The sequence below is a fragment of the Lactuca sativa genome, chromosome 6 (assembly GCF_002870075.4).
Source record: "Lactuca sativa cultivar Salinas chromosome 6, Lsat_Salinas_v11, whole genome shotgun sequence".
NCBI classification, from domain to species: Eukaryota; Viridiplantae; Streptophyta; class Magnoliopsida; order Asterales; family Asteraceae; genus Lactuca; species Lactuca sativa.
In genome coordinates, this window is record NC_056628.2 from 156960266 (window position 1) to 156982694 (window position 22429).

General features: G+C 32.6%; 1 protein-coding gene across 3 annotated transcripts; it reads right to left on the minus strand.

The window, feature by feature from the left end:
- Positions 1 to 9254: 9254 nt before the first annotated feature.
- LOC111901177 (lon protease homolog 2, peroxisomal) lies at positions 9255 to 14644 on the minus strand. Of its 3 annotated transcripts, XM_023897057.3 has the most exons (17): positions 14393 to 14644; positions 13893 to 13993; positions 13569 to 13668; positions 13319 to 13488; positions 12779 to 12870; positions 12517 to 12696; positions 12347 to 12430; positions 12150 to 12277; positions 11603 to 11804; positions 11297 to 11503; positions 11077 to 11207; positions 10779 to 10992; positions 10392 to 10706; positions 10118 to 10312; positions 9783 to 10028; positions 9612 to 9713; positions 9255 to 9507 (listed from the first exon to the last, which is right to left on the minus strand). In XM_023897057.3, exons 1-17 carry the CDS (start codon positions 14488 to 14490, stop codon positions 9424 to 9426), a joined length of 2649 nt encoding a protein of 882 aa, XP_023752825.1. In that variant the 5' UTR covers positions 14491 to 14644; the 3' UTR covers positions 9255 to 9423. The 3 variants fall into 3 exon arrangements, with proteins under 3 accessions (XP_023752825.1, XP_023752826.1, XP_023752827.1); XM_023897058.3 differs by lacking the exons at positions 13569 to 13668; positions 13893 to 13993; positions 14393 to 14644 and having other exon boundaries at positions 12779 to 12888; positions 13319 to 13457; XM_023897059.3 differs by lacking the exons at positions 13569 to 13668; positions 13893 to 13993; positions 14393 to 14644 and having other exon boundaries at positions 12779 to 12916; positions 13319 to 13457.
- Between the last annotated feature and the right edge of the window lie 7785 nt (positions 14645 to 22429).

Below are 22429 nucleotides of genomic sequence, written 5' to 3' on the forward strand. Positions count from 1 at the left end.
GCCAAAGACCAACTAAGACCAAATGTGTGTAATGTTTTGTCTTGTATATTAGTGATGGTACACTAATAAATCTAGATGAACCTAATAGCTATAAGGAAGCCATGGCAGGCCCGGAATCTGCAAAATGGAAAGAGGCAATGGACAACGAGATCCAATCCATGTATGACAACCAAGTTTGGAATTTGGTTGATAATGTGACCGGACGTAAGACCGTTGGGTGCAAATGGATCTTCAAGAAGAAGACCGATGTGGATGAAAATGTACACACATATAAGACGCGATTGGTTGCAAAGGGCTTTACTCAAACTCCCGGAGTTGACTATGATGAGACCTTCTCACCAGTTGCGAAGATAAAGTCTATTAGAGTGATGCTAGCTATTGCCGCATTTCATGATTATGAGATTTGGCAAATGGATATCAAGACTGCTTTCCTTAACGGGAAGTTGGCTGAGGATGTTTACATGGCTCAGCCAGAGGCTTTTGTTGATCCGAAGCATCCAAATAGAGTGTGTAAGCTTGAGAAGTCCATTTATGGACTTAAGCAAGCGTCTCGCAGATGGAATCTTTGCTTTGATGAGAAAGTCAAAGAGTTTGGATTTGTACGAAGCGAAGATGAATCATGTGTATATGTCAAAGCCAGTGGGAGTATAGTCAGCTTCCTCGTTCTGTATGTCGACGACATACTACTCATAGGAAACGACGTCCCGACACTGCAGGAGGTTAAGTCCTGGCTCGGGAAGTGCTTCGCTACGAAGGACCTTGGAGAGGCTTCCTATATTTTGGGAATAAGGATAGTGAGAGAACGAAGTAAGAGACTAATAGGACTTAGTCAAGAAAACTTACTTAGATAAAGTACTAAAACGTTTTAGTATGGAAAATTCGAAAAAGGGAGAATTACCGATACAAAGTAATGCCAAGTTGAGTAAGACTCAAAGTCCGAGTACCGAAGCTGAAATAGCAGAAATGAGCCGAGTACCATACGCTTCCGCAGTTGGCTCAATCATGTATGCTATGACTTGTACTCGCCCTGATGTAGCCTTTGCTTTGAGCATGGTTAGTAGATATCAAGGGAACCCTGGCAGAACCCATTGGATTGCGGTCAAGAATATCCTTAAGTACCTTTGGAGGACCAAGGAATGGTTTTTAGTCCTCGGAGGGAGTGATGACTTGAAGGTTCGAGGGTATAGTGACGCCAACTTTCAGACCGACAGGGACAACTACCGTTCCCAGTCGGGCTGGGTGTTTACCCTTAATGGAGGAGCAGTAACTTGGAAGAGTTCCAAGCAGGAAACCGTAGCTGATTCAACGTGCGAATCAGAGTACATTGCAGCGAGCGAAGCGTCGAAGGAGGCAATATGGTTGAAGAACTTCATTGGTGATCTTGGAGTTGTGCCTGCCATAAAGGAGCCTATGGAAATTTTCTGTGATAATGAAGGAGTGGTTGCCTTGACCAAGGAACCAAGGGATCATGGTAGATCTCGTCATATCGACAGAAAATATCACTTTATTAAACATCATGTAGAAGAAGGACAACTCATGGTTAAGATGATATCATCAGAAGATAACCCAACAGATCCGCTTACGAAGGGACTGAGTAGGGTTAAGCATTTGTAGCATGCTAGGAGTATTGGACTGAAGGATGATATTAGTTTAGATTAGATAGTTTTAGAAACTTGTAATAGATAAATGTAATTAACATTTGATGATTAAATAAAGGAGTATTATTTACAAGTAAAGCTACTGTCTTATGTTAATTGTTTAACTATTGTTTCACTTTGCATGTTTTGACTTCCTGAATAATTGAGTTATTTAGAATAATCGAATTATTCAAACAATCCACAATCATTCATATGTTGGAAGTAGGTATGAATGAAGATTGTCATGAATTGGAGTGTAGATTGTCTAAATGGTATTAGACATAGCAAAAGTTTGCTGCAACGTTCATGAGTGCTTATGAACGAGTTTTGAGCATTGGAACAAACCCGCGCTTGCTGGAATCACCTTATGGAATGTGACGAAAAGGTTGATCGCAAGACGATAATATCATATGGTCTTAAAACCTAGATATATGGTTTGTTATTTGTTAATTGGTTGTACATTGATAATGCGAAACCACATCAATAAATTGATGTTATAAAACGCATTATTCTGTATAATTGATTAATGAATAAGTAAATGCATATAAGTCGAAGTTTATCTGTTACTTTTATCCTAAGAGGGTAAAAGCGATATCTCGGCCGCTCGATGATTTGATTTGACTTATGTGTCGGGCCCGGTCATAACTAAATTGATGTGTTTAATTAACTTCTATGTCAAATAAATCTGAGATTGAGAAACCAACTGCTGGACAATTGGTTCCATAGAATTGTCCGCATGATATCTAAACAGAGGACTGTACGATCCCTTATCTAAAGGACAGGACTGATAATATCAGAGTTTGACAGCGTCTGTGAGAGCTACGATTGCTAATCGGATTATTCTTGTGTATATAGTTACTAGAGTTATCCAAGTGGGAGACTGTTGGAATAGTGTCTAAGGCTGCAACTATATTTGGCAAGTATTTGACCCGATTGTGCATGGTCCTTTTGGGTTGCCTTGACCATAGCAACTTGACAGGATGATTTATAATGAGAGAAGAAATATTATTAATATATTATGAGAATAATATAAGGAATAATAATATTGTTATTTGATTAATATAAGTCATAAATTTATTAGGAGTTAATTTGGTGACTTAAAGTGATTAATTGAATAAAGGGGCATAAACTGTCAATTGTATGATAGTTGTACTTTGGGCTATGATTCCTTATGATTAAGGTAGTGGACGATTTTAGGGTTAGGAAAGGCCTAGAAATCGTCCAAGGCTTATCAATAAGGAGATTGGATTGCTTAGGGCCTAAGTTATCCAATTAGGGTTTAAGAGTGAAACCCTAGGAGGCTCACTAGTATAAATAAACCCTTAGGGCTAAGAAAATCGGCATCCCTTGGTATTGGAGAAACCCTGGCCGACTTTTCTCACCCTCCCCTCTCTCTAGTCATCCTCTTGCTAAGTTGGTGTTTGTAAGCCATTAGAGGAGTGACAATTGTGACTCTAAGCTCCAAGGACAAGAAGATTCAAGCAAGCAATTTAAAGTAATCTTTCAGATCTGATTTCATGTGTTATGATATGAATGTTTTTCATTAGATATATCAATCAAAGTCTTGGATACATTGCATGTTCAATTAGAGAAACCTAGATCCAAGCATTAGGGTTTGTATGTGCACATAGGAATGTTCTTATGGCTCAAACCCATCATGTTTATCATGAAATGTTCTTGATAAGAGAATCTAATATGTCAAGAGGTCAGTGGGAGTCTGAAGATCTTGAAAGGATTCAAGAATTAATCAAGAGTAAACACTAGCGCACGACTTGAGGTTTGTAACCTATCGTGATGACATAATTTTGTTTCTGTGCCATTCCGGTTTAAGTTGACTATGCAATGTGAATTCTATGAGTTCTCATGTGGATTGCATAGAGTCAAGACGCCCTAATCAATGGAAAGTACATTGATAGGAATGGGTAATCTTATTGACAACTTGGAAAACATGGTGGGCACCCGTGCTGCCATGAGGCAAGAAATCAAAATTAAGTAAGTTCAATCCATAAGAGTTGAATTTTGTTTTGATAAATTCACATGGATAAGAAAATATGCACCTTAAAATCTAAGTGTCATAAGATTTCTCTCCGTTCATGAGATATTCTTTCACTAAGAGAGATTTTAAGAAGATAGTGGTTGTGAAAATTGCGTTCTCAAATTCGATTATGATTACGACATCCCTTTTCATTGTTCGAATTGTGAGGTTTGAAAATTGGTCTGAATATTTGAGGACTTAGTATTGTTCAGACACACATATAAGCTATCTATTGAAAGGTGTATGAGTTTAAGAAGCTTGATAAAGGCTTATCCACTGTTTTCTGAATACATGTCAAAGCTAGTGGGAGCATAAGTCTTATGCTTGTATGATAATAATCATCATGATAGTGGGAGGATACGTGTTATGCTTATATGATTATTATGGCAAGTATTGCAAGATAACAATATTAATTATAGAAAACAAGAGTTATACTTTGCAAAGTCGTAAGGGTTGAAAAGTTGTTTTGCTATAATTAAAGGAGAGAATATTATGCTTCATTTCAAATCTAAAGGCTTAGATTGTGGAATTTTAATAAATTTAGTCAAGGATACATAGTGTGTTCTCAATTTCGATTATGATTATGGCATCCCTCTTCATAGTTCGAATTAGGAGAACGTGACACATAAAATATTATGGCAAAAGATTGATAAAGTATCATATCTTGATGTAAGACATTATGCATCGTGTCCCATACGCTTCCGGTATAGGATCGATTGCAAATACTATAATATTTGAACATTCTAAAATTTTCCAAATGTCTAGCGCATTAAGAGGGAAAAGGACTAGAATTGGTTTTGACTAAAATAATTAAACAACTATCAAAGGACGATCCAAAGTTCGTTGAAGATTGATTGCTTGTGAGTAGTTGGAAGTATGGTATTGGATGGACCATATCGACATTATTATGAATAGATAAGATTTTATTAAGAATGAGTTGTCATATGGCAAATATGGAAATGTTTCCATATTGGGAGTTGGATATTGAGAATCTATGTCTAGATTAGAAACTTTTATGCAAGAAGAATGTTCAAAGAAATGTACTTTGAGTGAGAGACATCATATCTATAGAATTATTTCTGATAGAGATTGGCCAAGTCTTGATGATTTTGAGCTATGACTTTACGAAAGGATCATTGCATAAAATGTTAGAATCTAGCATATTCTATAAGTGGCAAGAATTTGATATTCTTATGCTTATGATAAGGATTGGGAGTTGTGAAATGAGTATGATTGGAAATGTGTTCATTTGATCTATTTCACAGAGTAAGGACCATAAGTAAACATTGTGTGCATGCTAAAAGCATGGGACAATTGTTGTTATAATTCAAGTAAAAAGTTGATTACCCGAAACAACAAATAATGAGTAATCAATATGGTGATTAAATAAAAAGTGTTTTATTTATACTCAAAGGTTTAGGGACATATAGGATTAGTATTATTCTTGTGTTTCACTTTGCATGTTCTGACTTCCTGAATAATTAAATTATTTCAGAATAATCAAATTATTCGAACGGTCCACAGTTGTTCATATGTTGGAAGTGGGTATGAATGAAGACTGTCATGAATTGGTGTGTGGATTGTCTAAAGTGTATTAGACATAAGCAAATGTTTGCTGCAACGTTCATGAGTGCTTATGAATATGATTTGAGCATTGGAATAAACCCACGCTCACTTGGATCACTTCATGGATTTTATCATGAGTGATTAGTGAGACGATAATATCTTATATTCTTGAAACCGAGATGTGTGAGTTGTATCTTGCGAGTCGGTTACACATTGATAATATGTAAACACACTAGTAACTTGGTGTTATAAAACATATTGTTGTGTGTGATTCGGTGAGTGAGTACAAGCAAGCATTGAATCAAAGTTTATCTGTTCCTTTTATCCAAAGTGGGATGAAAGCGATATCTATGGGGCCCTCGATGATTTAGTGATGACACCTTAAGCGCTTGGCCAAGCCGGGACTAAGTTGATGTGTTCAATTGTAGTCTATTGTCAGTCATCGTAAATTGGAAATCGGGAAACAACACATAGACAGAGTGAATGATTTAAATCCATGTCTCAGTCTATACGATATCTAGAATGGAGGAATATATGATCCTTTATCTAAAGGACGCATATCTGATAAGATCAGAGTTGACAACGACTTTTGAAAGCTACGATTGCAGATCAGGATCTGAAGTCATACACAGAATAGTTATTAGACTTATCTAAGTGGGAGACTGTTGGATTAGTGTCTAAGTCCATAACTATTTTGGTGTGTACTTGATCCGATGGTGCATGGTCCTTTTGGGTTGCCTTCACCAAAGCAACTTGATAGGATGAATTATGGAGAGAGAGATGATTAATTATGATTTATTAATATATTATGAGAATAATATATTAAACGAGAAATCATATTGTTTAATTAATATTAGTTAATAATTAATTAAGAATTAATTTTGTGGCTAAAAGACATTAATTAAACTTAAGGGACTAGAACTATAAATTGTATGATAGTTGAATATTGGGCTAATGGACTCCATATTAGAGGGGTGGACGAATTCTATGGGGAAACCCATTAGAAATCTTCCTAGGCCTCTAAGGAGGGAGTCCATGGGTTGCTTAGGGCCTAAGCAGTCAAATTAGGGTTTCCTTGTTAGATAACCCTAATAGCCTCACTATTTAAGGATCCCTAGAGCACAAAAAACGTGGCCATGAGTTTCCTTAGGGGTAGGCCAGTACCCGGACATGTTAGACTGTATGTTTATTGTATGATATGTGGTATGATGGGGGAACTCACTAAGCTTTGTGCTTACGGTTTTCAGTTTTTGTTTCAGGTCCTTCTTCGAAGGGAAAGGAGTTGGCACGATAGCAACGCATCACATCACGATTTCCGCACTATGATGTTCTTGGGATTTTGTACTCTGACATTATTATATTATGACATGTTTTGAGACATATGACGTATGAGTTTTTATGATATGAGATAACTTCATGATGTTTTCAATAATCTGTTTTATGAATTATTAAATTAAAAATGAAATTTTTTGTCTTGAATTTTTGGGTGTTACAAGTTTGTATCAAAGCCTTGGTTTAAGGGATTAGGACACGTCTTCGGAGGTTTCTGGAATCAAATCAAGGGTTTGAAAGATTTTTACAAGAAAAATAATTTTTCAAAAATTAAAGTTAAGAGTTTTGAGAAAGAACAAGGTGTTTGATGCGTGCAATCGGCCGAGCTAAAGTAAGTTTTCCCCAAGATACCCATACATGTTTTCTATGATATATGATATGATTATGAGAACAACATGCTAAATTAGGGCTAACGATCTAGGAAGAATGTCTTACATGCCTACTGTATGAGTATGAGAACTTCATGCTAAATTAGGGCTAAGGATCTAGGAGAATGCCTTATATGTCTGCTATATGTGCTTATTGAACTGCATGATAGTAATGACTAGTAAGAGATATGATAGCTTGATTAGGATATGCTTGGTTTGGGTTACTCAATGCCCAAATGCTGCGTGCTTTGTGCTTTTAGGAGTTCTAGTTATCTTTAATTAACTAGTAAACAAATACGTTAAGTTACATATTGCGAGGACTAAATAATTTCAGAAGGTTAGGTCTAGCCCTATTTCGTAGCTCTTGTCGAGTCCAACCGTTGTAGGGTAGGACCTCTCATTCGAAGAATTATCTGGCCTTACTGATATGTAATGGTATTCGTGAGCCAGTTAGGTAAAGGTAGCATGGATTTCTTATGCAGCTGATGGCAGAGAGTAGGTTGGGAAGGAGAACTAACCATTCCTTATAAGGGGTGTGGATACCTTCCCTGTCACAACGCGTTTTACAGCTGTGAGGGTAGAAGATCCGATAAGAACTCTGCAGTTAAGCATGCTCTGGTGGGAGTAGTACCGGGATGGGTGACCCCATGAGAAGTCCTCGTGCCGAGTGGCCCAAAGCGGACAATATTGTGATACGTGCCGGAGGGGGATGTTACAAATGGTATCAGAGCTAGGGCATTGGTCGATGTGTTTATCAGGGATGTCGAACCCTATAATGGGGGGGGGGGGGGGTGGGTTGCACCTGATCCCACATCGATTGGGAAGGAGAACTAAGCATTCCTTATAAGAGGTGTGGATACCTTCCCTGTCACAACACATTTTAAAGCCGTGAGGGCAGCAAATCCCATAAGAACTCTGCAGTTAAGCGTGCTTGGGTGGGAGTAGTACCGGGATGGGTAGCAGATCCCATAAGAACTCTGCAGTTAAGCGTGCTCGGGCGGGAGTAGTATCGGGATGGGTGACCCCCTGGGAATTCCTCATGCCGAGTGGCCCAAAGTGGACAATATTATGATATGTGCCGGAGGGGGATATTACACAGTAAATCAAAATATCAAAACTCACATTGGGTTTAGGGATAATCAGGCTCAATCTGATGACTTCCACCACGTCAAGGTGACACTCTGCAGCTGAGTTATATCCCTTCTTTGCCCCCATGGAGAAATAGAACCGACTAATCCTAAGGCAAAGGGTCGAGAAACTCAACGACACTATTTTTGAAAAATAGGATTCAGTTAACAATTGTCTGTATATGAAATTTCTGCGAATTATGTTTGTGACAAAAATTCTAATGGAGAGGTTCTTAATATTGTTGCTAGAGGTGTCGATTATAATTGGGTTCTTGATTCAGCTTGTACCTCATGCAGCTTGTACCTCCTGCATGTGTTCTCACAAAGATTTGTTTACTACTTTTGAATCAATTTGCAATGCAGAGTCATTTTGTGGCTTTCATCGTTCCCAATGCAAAATTAAAGGCGTCGGTTTATCAGTTTCAAGATGTTCGATGTCATGATTCGAACCTTAACCGATGTTCGCTATATTGCTACAATGAAGAGAAATCTTATCTGCCCGACATTTTCTACGACGAGAATTAAAAAATTTCAAATGAAGATGGTGTTTTGAAGATCACAAAAGGTTTCCGAGTTGTGATTAAAGCCGATTTGAGGAAGACTGATGAGTTTTTACTATGTCTGAGTCATTACCATTATAGATTATTCTAAAGTAGCATTTTCAACCTCTCCCGTGGTTCAACATGTCAAGCCCAAAAGGCTGGACATTCAACAACCCAATTTTGACAATGTCGACTTCTACATCCAAGATTCGTATTCAAGTATAAATCCTTAAGGACTTTTGGCTTATTTTTGATTTCCATTTAAGGTTGAAGGTTTATCTTGCTGAAGCTTGGTTTAGGATTGACGTGGAGTTTGTTAATGATGCTCCTAAACCCTATTTATGCATGGAAGTATGTTTATGATCTAATGCAATCTTTTTATGAGAAGTGTTGCATATTCTACTGTGCAGTTTTTGCATTTAGTTTCCTTATTCGCAACTTCTATTCCACAGTTGCTACATGATCTATTTTTATATTAAAACCCAAAAATATAGTCTAATGAGGTATTAGATGATAATCAGGACTAATTTCTTACTTGGAAACCATTTCTAAATATTAGGGCTTTTAGAATTTGGATAAGATTCGATATAAGCTATCTTCTAAAGCCGATTATCTATGTTTTCTTTCATCATTCATCAACACAACACTTAGCGATCAACACAAAATGTCTTTTAACAAAGATTACAAGTCTTTGTGATTAAAAAATCAGATGATTTTTACACATTCATGAGATGATACAAGAAAGAAAACAATTCAACATTGAAGAAAAGAAAACAATAATATAACACGTGTTAGATAAAAATCTTCTTTCTTTCTTTATAACTTGGAATGATGTTTCCATGGACACCCACCTTCAAAAGCATGTTGAAGCACATCCTCCATCCTCTTTGCAAGTAGTATCTACACACCAAAAATCATTAATACATCATACTTTGAATTATATATCAATCTACTTTCATCTCTATAAAAAAAAAATTAGCTTCTTCTTTCATGTATTTATTTACCTCCAAACTTCCAAGAACAGCCGCCGGGACTTCAACCAAATCTTTCAAATTTCTTTCCGGCATAATCACTCTCTTAATCCCATACCGGTGAGCTGCCAACACCTATTTAAATATTTCATATGATAAGCTACCCAAAATAGCAATCTACTTGTGTAAAATGACGAAACTAACCTTATCCTTGATACCCCCGACTGGTAAAACGAGACCCCGTAAGGTCATTTCACCTGTCATTGCAGTATCTGGTCTTACCCTTCTTCGACTAAAAAGTGAAACCAGTGAAGTGACAAGTGTCACGCCAGCTGATGGTCCATCTTTTGGCACTGCCCCTGCTGGAAAATGTATATGGACATCTCGACCTTCTAGAAGATTCTTTTCTTCTGCACTAACTAAATCAAGTTCATTTGCCCGAGCTCTTACCTGAATTTTTTTTTTCTTTGCCACGTCAGCATCAAAATTCCACATCAGCAGAAAAAAAAAAATAAAAAAGAAGGATGCCATCCATATACCCATGTCAATGCTATTTGAGCCGACTCTTTGATGACATCACCGAGTTGACCGGTGAGGTGGAGATCACCTTTTCCGGCGGTGGCAGTAGCCTCCACAAACTGGACTTCTCCACCAAAAGCCGTCCAAACTAAACCAACAGAAACTCCCGGAGTCACCACCCTCTCTGCAGCTTCTTTATCATCATACTTTGGAGGCTGCATTGCATTCAATTGCATCATTAAATGACCATTTTACCCTTTCATGATTATTAACATTCGTTCCTATATAACTTACCCCTAGTATTTTTTCGAGCATTTCTTCATCCACAATCAAGGGTGACATAATGGTGAATACATTTGATATTTCATGATTATTAACACCACCACCCATTGCTATAACTTCCATTTCCACTTCTGCCCCTCCTCCTCCTTCAAGTCTAGTTTCCAACAATGGTGAAGAAATTTGGTTGAGTGAAACATTATTATTATTATTTTGTTGCTGTTCTGCAACTGTTACAGCTGCTGATCGAGCTATGGCAGCAAGGTTTCTTTCAAGATTCCTCACACCAGCTTCTCTTGTGTACCTTTCAATAACAAGTTTCACCATTTCCTACCATAATATATAAAATTAAATTTTATATCATCAGATAAACTATTTATTATTATTAGAATAATTGCATACCTCGGGAAATTTTAGGAAATCGGAAGTCAAGCCATGTTGATTAAGGACACGTGGAATTAAATGGCGCATTGCTATTCGAAGCTTTTCATCAGATGTATATCCAGGAAGCTCGATGACTTCCATTCTGTCTAAAAGTGGCGGAGGAATTGGTTGTGCTCTATTTGCAGTCGCCACAAATATGACTTTCGATAGATCGAAAGGAACATTCAGATAGCTTTAAAGTTTATTATAAAAGTTTAAGGAATTACACATGGAAGTATATAAAGATTTCGTGAAAAATGATTCGTGATTAGGATACTGATCATTGAATGATTTGTTTTGTTCGGGATCAAGAACTTCAAGAAGTGCTGATGCAGGATCGCCGCGAATGTCGGAACCCGTTTTATCGATTTCGTCTAGTAACATTACGGGGTTGCAAACGGATACTTTCTGAAGTCAAAATTGAATTAAGAAAGTCAAAGAAAGGGTAAATGACGGGGTTGCAGACTTTTTTCTAAATCAACAATTTTTTATCAAACCTTTAATCCATCAATGAGGCGACCTGGCATACTTCCAATGTATGTCCTTCTATGGCCTCTAATGTCGGCTTCATCTTTTACACCACCAAGAGATATTCTTATGAACTTCCTCCCAAGAGCAGCAGCAATTGATGATGCCAATGATGTTTTCCCGACACCTGGTGGGCCCACAAAGCATAGTATCGGGCTTTTCGCATCCGGTTTCAGCTGCAATTCAAGAAATTCATCACAACATGACAATGGAATGGAATGAACAATTCCATTCCTTCCATGATTCCATCATTCCAAATTAAATGTTTTTCCAACCTTGCGAACGGCTAGATATTCAATAATCCTTTGTTTGACTTTGACTAAGCCATAGTGGTCACTATCAAGCCTTTCTTTTGCAGCTTTTAAATCCAACTCACCTTCTTCACTGGTTGTCTGCCATGGCAAATCAGCAAGAAGCTCAAGGTAAACACGTGAGCTGTTATACCCTGGTTGCTGAGGTTGCATTTTTTTCAATCTCCTGATATAATAACATTTTACATAAATGTTAAAAAAAAAATCATATTTATTTGTCAAGAGTTTAAAGAAACAACAACAATACTCAATATCCCATAATGAATGAGATTGGAAGAGGAATTTACATTTTTGGTCCCTGAGTATATCTGATTTTTTCAATTTTGGTCCTAATTTGAGGTTTTTGTCATGTTTTTGGTTACTATTCCAAGTAACATGACTATATTTTTTGGGACCAAAAACGTTTCAAGAACCATAAATAAGGACCGAAATTGCAAAAATCAGCTATACTCAGGGACCAAAAATGTAATTTAGCGTCTACTTTAAGTGTTAATAAAAAGTAAAAACAAACCTTAATTCCCTTTGTGCATGTTTCCAAATATTGGGAGGCATTCTAGCATCTTGCATCTTTCTTTCAAGGGCTGCCACGTCATCATCTTCATCATCATTATCTCCAAGCTCTTCTTTAATAGCCCTCATCTGGTTTACATTCAAGAAAAAAATTATATCAAAAAAAAAAAAAAAAGAAAAAAAAATCCAAAAACATACCTGCTGGCGTAAAAGATATTCCTTCTGTGTTTTTGACAGCTGTCCTTCAACCTTTTGTGTAATCTTTTCTGCCACGCGAATAGACTGATACATGTAATAATTTCATTAATTTCTACTATAAATTGCAAAGTTTCTAAAACTAAAATTATAAGTTTTTTTTTTTTTTTTACCTGTAAATGTCTATCAACTAATTCTGTGGCTTTTGAAAGCCTTACTTTTACATCAACAGAATCTAACATTGCCAGCTGTTCTTCAAAGCTAATCTCAAAACTAGCAACAAATATATCTGCCAGTTTGTGCACAGGGACAGTTTCTAGAAGAACTTTAGTTCTCCCTCCAGTTTTTTGTTTCTAAAAATGAAATTTTGAAAAAAAAGAAATGTTACAATATTACTTTTAAGAAAATAAGAATGAGAATAGTGACTGTTTATACCTGTTCAAGAACAGAAATAAGCTCCATGGCAATTTGTTTAAACTGTCTAGACAATACTATGAAGTCTGTGTCTTGTTCTACTTGCTCCATTTCTAATTAAGATTAGAAAACTGTAGCAACTCAGCATCTTGAAAGACCCTAAATGATATAAACTTTGAAATTTAACATATTTATACTCCATTTCATGTTTTATTCAATAGTTGAATAGCTCAATTACCAATGATGAAAACTTCAACTCATTGGCATAATGCTTCTTCAATATTCATGCATGAATGGATAAATGATGTTGTATAAACAAAGATTGTTTCTTTTTTTGGACCGAATGAACTGTTTGAATATGAAAAAATGACCATTCTACCCTTTTGTATAGACAAAGATTGTTTCTATTTTGGATTGAATGAACTGTTTTGACTTTATTCAAATAGCATGAAATCCAAATCTTTTCACTTTATTCAAATAGCATGAAATCCATAAAGTAAACATGGTGAATGTGAATCTACATAGAAATTGAAAAGGAATAAGGTGGTTTTGATGGTATACCAGCCTTTGTCATATCAATTGGAGAAATTCTTGCAGTGGTGTAAGTTCCTCTTGTGTTAAGCTCCTCAACACTAAATCTACTCAATCCTTCAAGAACAACTATGTATGTAACCCTACCACTTGGTTTCTCAACTCCTCTTGATAGATGTAATGCACGAGCAGCAACACCCCTAACATCAAACATAAAGTCATAAAGACAAAGAATTTTATCATAAATTGCTTATAAAATAGCTATATTGACAAAATATACCTTGTATGCCAGTTGGGTTCTTGTTGACTTTTCCCATCAAGCTTGTGAGAATCTGATAAACCTTGTTGATTCTTGGAGCTTCTATCTCCCAAATCAGCCCCTATACTCAACAGGGTCAATGTTACTTTCTATGTATATCTTTTGCTGATGTATCTTGATGACATGGGAATTGGGTATAGTTGTTGTTGTTGTTGTTGTTGTTATAATGATCATTTATTAAAGAATGACTGTGGTTCTTAAATGATTGAAGAATAGGAAAGTGACCCTAACAAAATTATCATTTTAACTCAAAAGGAAAAGATGGAGTCATAATGAAATCACCACCTTGAGTCACCATGGAACCCTCTGCAACATCTCGAACAGGTAGAATGCCAATCAACCCTTTCTCCTCCCTCTGCCATAATTCTTCTTCCACCAATTTCACACTGCATCAATGGAAACACCAATCAATCACTTTGAGAACACCCGGCAAACAGTATTTGAATGCAATTTTAGTATAAAATTAGCTTATTTGAATGACAATAATATTAGATAATTAAAAGCATCAACTCAATTTGAACTCCTTAGACTATATGAAACAACAAACTTCCAACAATATTAGTCAAATTACGGATAAAACCATCAAATTGTTGAACCTAGAAATGATAAGGCGTTTAGAAACCCAAAATCGATCACAACTTGTCATGATGATTCATTTGCTACCAAACAAATTAACTAGAAAGGAGCCAAACAACCCAGCTTTTGAATGTATTCAACGAAATAAAAACAAAAGTTGATAGGATCATCATGTTAAAATCAATCAAAAGAAGCTACAATTACATTACCTGCTCGGAGACGTGCATTGAATTCGAATGATTGCGCCCGGCAACAATACCTTGTTCCTGAACGGAAGAATCCCAATTCGGCTCGGAAGTTCCACCATCAAAGAGCACCTGAGAATATGTGTTACTTGAATCCTTGAGTAGGTTTCTGCGCGCAACCCTGAGAGTACATATATTACACAGAATTGAGAAGAATTTTGAGAGGTGAAGATGAAAGATGAGTCAGATCGTGACAGCTTTTCGGTTGGTTTGATTTTTCATTTTTTTTCTATTCAATTATTGGGTTGCAAAAGTTGGTATACAATTACAAATTGCATTGCAATTTATTATTTTCGGTTTATTGTAATTTCAAAAAATAAAAAATAAAAAATTCTTGATTAAATATATAAAATGACCACAAAGATTTAAATAAATAGACAATTTGTATTTTTTTATGAGAGAAAGATAAAAATAATGATTTTTCTAATCACCTTTTAAAAATAGCTAAAAATTAAGAAAATTCTATTTTGATCAGGAACTAGTTGCGAGACTTGTGTATTACATGATTTAATTAATAAAAATATATAAAGATCAAAATATTTGAAAACTTTGGTATATAAGAAAAAAAAGAAAAATAACTAATTATTATAATGAAAATATTTTTTTATCTTTTAAATTTAAACAAATAATTTAAATAAATAAAAGAAATTAATGAACTTTAATTTTATGGATTTTGAAATTAAAAGGTAAGTTCATTAATGAAAATTGATATCCATTTATTACTACATTTATTGCAATTATTAAATTAAAATATTATATGAAATTTAATAAAATAGAAAAACCTATAAAATAACATGTGAAAAAAAATTAATTCAAAATAACTATAAAATGACATTTGACAAATTAAATGAAAGTGACAAATGACAAAAAAATATTCCCTTATTAGAAAGGATATGGCAAATCCTATTCACGATTTCAATAAATAGGTTGCTATTTCATAGCCTGTCTATTATTTAGTTGTTTATTAGCCCAAAATATTTAAACCCTAAAAAATGCCCTCTTTATTTTTTCAATTTCAAAGCTTAGAGAAATGTTCTTACGGTGGAAGAAAAATCACCTATTAAAAAAAATTCTTTTTTATTCAATGAAAATGTATCGTATGGACTAAAACCTAGTAGTAATTTGTAATTATTATGTTTGATTTATGAAAAAATTAATTGACAAAATGTATAAGACCATGTGACGATTGTACAAGTTTTTAATACATATATTGTGTATTAAAGGGTTGTACAATTTGTATAAACATAGATGATCATGGCATTTGTGATCTTATCACTTAGAACACTTCAATTGTTTATGCATTAAAGCCTTCTGCTACAATACATGGGCAAAGTAATACAAGAGCAATGCTATTCATATACCCTTATATGTCGTCTCCATATCGTCCTATAAACCATCCTATATGTGTAAGTATTTAGCAAAAATAGGTGCAAGCTTGTAAAATATGTAAAATTACATAAAAGACAATTATGTTTAAGATAGATAAATAGATATAGGATTTGTTAAATTACATAAAAGACAAAGAGGTTTTTCATTAAACGTCTATATATGTTGGAGTCTCTCATCTCTCCGTAAATATTCTTCTGGAGAGTTAATATGAGAATCTACATATATTTACATACACGATGATTATTCAGATGTGAACGTACATAAAACAATTGATTTTATTCATCATTCACATGGTAACAACCATATTGTACAATAAACTTATAATAATTTTTTGTTGTACACCGCAATTATTCTCACGTGAATGATAAATTTCAAAGACTGTCATGTTATAATTATCTCATGAATAAAAAAAAAGGTATATGATTATCCTATTGTGAAAATAAAATAAGTTGTAACATAATAACATATGGGTAATTAACTATAGATGATAAAACTTATAATTTTTAATTCTCTTCCAAAAAAAACTTATAACTTTTAATATATTTATTTGTTTTTAGTAAAAATAAAAGTGTTGAAAAATATATAAAAAAATACAAGATAAAAATTATTTCAAGATAAAAAAAAAAGAAGATTGCATAAACCCGATTTTACTAAACAATACACACAGGTGAGTAACAACTGTTTTTTTTTTTACAATTTTCTATATCACATAGTAACTTAAATTCTTTTGTAAGCATAAATTTCTATAATAATTATATTTATTATATCCTAATTAATTTAATATATTATTGAACGTAGTAGGCTAGTAGCCAAGTGTTATGTGGATACTGGATATGTACAAATAAATGAAGGAAATGAGCATCTCACAAATTGGATAAATTCCTTATCCCTCATCTTGTACATATACATGGTGTATAAATTCCCAATAATACAAATATTAAATATATTTTCTTGTAAGCTATTATCAATTGTCCAATATACGCGACATCACAAAATCAATGAGTAACCGTGCCTACAATATATGATAAAGAATTAGCAAGACTAAACATGAAACTATATATATATATATATATATATATATATATATATATATATATATATATATATATATATATATATATATATATATATATATATATATATATATATATATATATATATATATATATATATATATATATATATATATATATATATATATATATATATATATATATATATATATATATATATACACACACAAACTATCATATTGTGGTAATAGTTAAACTGATGGCACATCTAAAATCTCTTTGCATTAGGAGTTATAGTTTGGAACTTTGTTAGTGGCGCAAAGTTGAGGTTGGATTATTAAAGGTTCATATTTATCATTGTAATTATCGACTACGTTAGTCTCCAAAAAAGGGAGATGGAAGAATGGAACCTTGAAATTAACTACAATTATCTTCTTATGAAACTTCCTGATTTGGCATGTTTGATTTTAAAATGTGTTTTAAGAATGATGAATAATACGAACAAACCAATTTTAACAAACATTGGTAGGGATATTGTAAAGGCATAATGTTGCAAATTAACCAAACAAAATAAATTTTAAATAAAACACAACACATATGTTGTTACGTAACAATCATCTTATGCAGTACAATTGTATCCGTAAGGGTCTTAATGAAAGAAAAATACTATTTATTAGGATTTATTAGGGCACCTCTAATATGATATCTTTTTATTGACAAAGCCTTTTATTAATTGAATAAGTTGTTGAAAAGTTTTTATCGAAACCTAAATTTTGTCTTGAGTTCTTTTCATATGCTTAGAACATATAAAGTAAAATTATTATTATTATAGATATATATTTAATTAAAAATCATTTAATTGCATTAATAAAAAACATTAATATTGAATATTTGTTTAATTGGACTATTTGAATTGGTCAATTTGGTTAAAGATATTCAGATTATTGGATTGATTTTCAACAAAACTGAATTATTATTTTGGATTAGTTACGGTTTATAAAATAAGAACCAAATAATCCACAAAAAAACTTAATAAAAATGTATTATTTATTTATTTTTAATATACATCTTTAATTGTTTATTAATTTTGTAATTTACTTTTTCAAATAAGTTCTAAAAGTCTCACCTAATAAAAATACCTTAATAAGTCTTTTCTCTCAAAAGTTGTTACCTATAAAATACTAAACTTTAATATCGTTTTTAGTAGTTTTTTATAAATTTTAAACCAAAGCTAAACAATTTATCTTTGTTTCTTCAATAAAGTTGATTAATATTTTAATTATAGACGGTTTTAAAATGTTATGAGTTTCAAAAACTGGATTATAAAAACCAATACAACCGAATTATAGTTTGGTTGGATCAGATCGAATTTAAATTTAATTTGGACTATTTAAATCAAAGTTTTGAAAAAACCAAAATCAAACTGATTCATCCAAACAAACACTCATAACACACAAGGGTCTTAAGGAAAGAAAATTATTTATTCAAACACTTTTTTTTAACCAACTAACTAACCTACTTCTAAATACCACTATATGACTACTAGTGAGACTTAAACTATGAACTCTCATTTGAAAGTGTCACTCTTTAATGCTAGGCCAAATGCTCTTTAATATTAAAACACCTCTAATATGATATCTTTTTATTTACAAAGCCTTTTATCAATTGAATAATTTATTGAAAAGTTTTTATTGTCCTGAGTTCTTTGCATACGACTTTGAACATACAAAGTAAAAACATTAGTAAAAAACATTATTATTGAATATGAAAAAAACATAGGAAACATATAATATATTGTTATTACTTTTATAACTATATGATAATTTCTACCATCTTTTGTTTTATAATAATATACATAAACTTAAAAATGATAAATTTGAAAATACATTTTATAACACGTTCTATATAGGTAAGAGTAATTTAAAATATTCCAAAGAAATGCCTTCGAAAAATGTTTAGGATTTAAAAAGATAAATTATTATTTTAAAATAATTTGATAAAAATTTGGCATGACAAAAGTAAAACCTTTTAATAGGTTTAGAATTGAAAATGCCTTATTATAATAACTAGATTATGATCCGCGTTAAACGCGTATAATATAAATTAAATACACATCATATTGATAGATGATATTGTTTTAGGTGAAATTTTAATAAAAAATGTTAGTTAGATTCATTTTGAGTTTTTGAACCAAATTTATTGAATAAAAATATTTAATATTTGTATTAGAGCAATTTGATGTTTTAATACAGTAGTTTTTAACATAAATGATGTACGTGATATTTGTTTTATCACAACACGATGTGACTCATTGATTAAAACATGTTGTGTAGTACCTTTATGAATTTACTTTGTTCGGTATACAAACCCCCATGTAGACTCATATGACACTTTTCATATTGGTCATGTAAAACCAAAAGCAACAATAAGTTGCTATATGTACCAGCAACGCTAAATTCTGTAAAGAAATTTGATAAACATTACAATTAAAGTGCATTGTCATAGCCATAAACATCAAACTCAGACATTGTAATTTGGTCAATTTCTAAAATATTTTTCCCTTATAAAAATTAAAATATGATTTTTCAGGCTACACCTAATCAGATATACATATCTTCCGATCAAAGAAATTATTACAAAAAAAAGCCTTGTTATGAATAAAAATATAATATTAGTTTCATAATTTGCCAAAAGTTAACACTAATAAATAATAATGAACTTCACAAATCTTACATTTTGGTCACTGCATCTAACTAACAAATGAATTTCAGTCGAGAGGATTGATTCAAGAAGTGCATCCATGACTTCTTGTAGCTGAATTTGGGGGAATTCTAAGACCTATTAAGATATGTGAGAATGGTCTATGAGACTACGGTTGGTTTCTGGAGTGCAATACAAATTCAAAATGTTAGCATGTATCTTTCCTCTGGTAGATTGATTAATTTTTTATGACATCTCAACCGGAATATAATATTAACAGGTAATAAGAACAGAGTAAATGCATGAAATTAGAGAAGAAGAAGAAGGAGACAGAGTAAAAAAAGAACCTGTAAAAAAGAAATGGAGAAGAAGACCATTGAAGAAGAGCATTATAAATCGTACGACTCGATCCAAAATCTTAAGAATAAAAAATTCAATGTAATTCTCTCCCTCCCTCCCTCTCTCTCTCTCTCTCTCTCTCTCTCTATATATATATATATATATATATAATATTTTTGAATAAGGAAATCATTATCTTTCAAAAAATTGGGATCCTAAGATATCAATTTAGAGATTTTCGATTATTCATCTGAAAAAAAAAAGATATCAGTTATATTGATTCAAAATTCCAAATTAATTAACTTGCTTATTTAATGAGTTTTAAAATTCAAATCATTATCTCAAATTGATTCATTTTACATGGGATATACTGGGAAGTAAATTATGAATAATATTGACTTTAATTTTGACTCACAAATATTTTGCTGATTTAATGAGATTAGATTAGATTTTGTTGGTTAATAACCGAATTATTGATATGCTTATTTAATGAATTTTTTCAAAAAAAAAAAAAAACTAAACGGGTTTGAATTTTTAAGCCAAAAGCTATAAATCATGGAGTTAAATTAGAAACAATATTAATTATAAAATCTGATATCTCGTATATAAATAGAATGATATGTTTCAATTGATAACATAATTGCTGAATTTAAAGATTTTTATTTGGGAAAGATGATGTCAACAATTTGATCTAATGGTAGAAAACATATGATTGAAATAAAATCAAGGGTCCTGATTGCTTCATTAGTGAATTAAGGGTTCTCTTGTAATAATATTTAAATATGAATGAAACTAATATGCTTAAAGTAGATTGCTTAATTTTTTTCATGACCTCTCAGCACGAATACAGTAATAACATGTAATAAGAAAAGAGAGTAAATGCAAGAAATTGGAGAATGAGAAGGAGAACAAAGTAAAGAAAAAACCTAAAAATGAGATCTTAAGATATCATCTTAGAGATTTCCGACTATTAATCTAGAAAAAAAAATCAGTTATATTAATTCAAATTTACAAATTAATTGACTTGCTTATTTTATTAGTTTTAAAATTCAAATCATTATCTCAAATTGATTCATTTTATGTGGGATATTCTGTGAGATAAATTATGAATGATAGTGACTTTAATTTTGACTCTCAAATATTTTTCAGATTTAATTGGATTAGATTAGATTTTATAGGTTAATAACCAAATTAATGATCTGCTTATTTAAAGAGTTATTAAAAAAAACGGATTTAAATTTTGAAACCAAAAGCTATAAATAAGGGAGTTAAATTAGAAACAATATTAATTATAGAAATTGATATATTCTATATAAATAGCATGATATGTTGTAATTAATAATATAATTTTTGAATTTAAAGATTATATAATTAAATGTAATTGTGTTTGAATTTTATTTGGAAAGATGATGTCATCAATTTGATCTAATGCTGGAAAACATATGATTGAAATACAATCAAGAGTCATGATTGCTTCATTGATGAATTAAGGGTTCTCTTTTAATAATATTTAGAGATAAGTGATTTTACCATAATACCCCTAATCATTTAAATTGATATAACCGTTGAAAATTGATTTTATGGTTTTATGAATTATTGGTTCTATGTTGAACTCGCCTCTCTCTCTCTCTCTCTCTCTCTATATATATATATATATATATATATATATATATATATATATATATATATATATATATATATATATACCCTATTCTAATAAAAGAATAACTTTAGTGTCACGTGACATTTTTTCTCATCCCCATTTTAACAAAGTGAAATACCATTTTTACCCTTCTTCTTACGATGCATTAAATCTCGTACTAAATTAATTCCTCATTTTCTGCCATATTTTTCGTATATGCTCCCCTTGATATTTTGGGATTCGCCATTTTAAATTTGAATTCCTATTTAACATGTTTCAATCACTATGGATAGTTATTTTTGGACGAAGACTCTCTCTCACCACCGCGAACCTCCTTCTCCATCACCATCACCATCACCATCACTGACTTCTGTTTTTTCTCCCGTCCGTCACACACACATACACACTCGACAGGTTCGTACCTCGACTTCCCTTTCTCTATTGCCGCCACCATTACTCTCCTTCCCCACCCATGTTTTCCTTCTCTGCTATTCTTTGCTTCGTCTCTCTTCCGGTCGATAAAGAATAAGTGAGTTACAACTTACAAGGTATGTTTTTTTATTTATATTCTTATTTTTTAGTTTCAGTTTCAAGGTTTTAACGTTATTGCTTTTATTTTATGTCTTATGTGATTACATGTATTAAAAAATTAGGTAAGATTTTGCCCTTTTTGTAACATCCAGAATTTCGGGTATGATAGTTTGTGTTTCAATTTTTGAGGATTTAGAAGGGACTCGACGAGTTGAAGTTCAGACTCACCGAGTCATGTCGAGGTGATCACGTGGATTTAATGAGCAGACTCGACGAGTCCAAGGACAGACTCACCGAGTAGGCTATGGGCAGAGAAAACCCTAAGTTTCCGGGGTTGGGGCCTATTTAAGGGAACTTATGACCTTAGGTGCACCTCATACCTCCTGT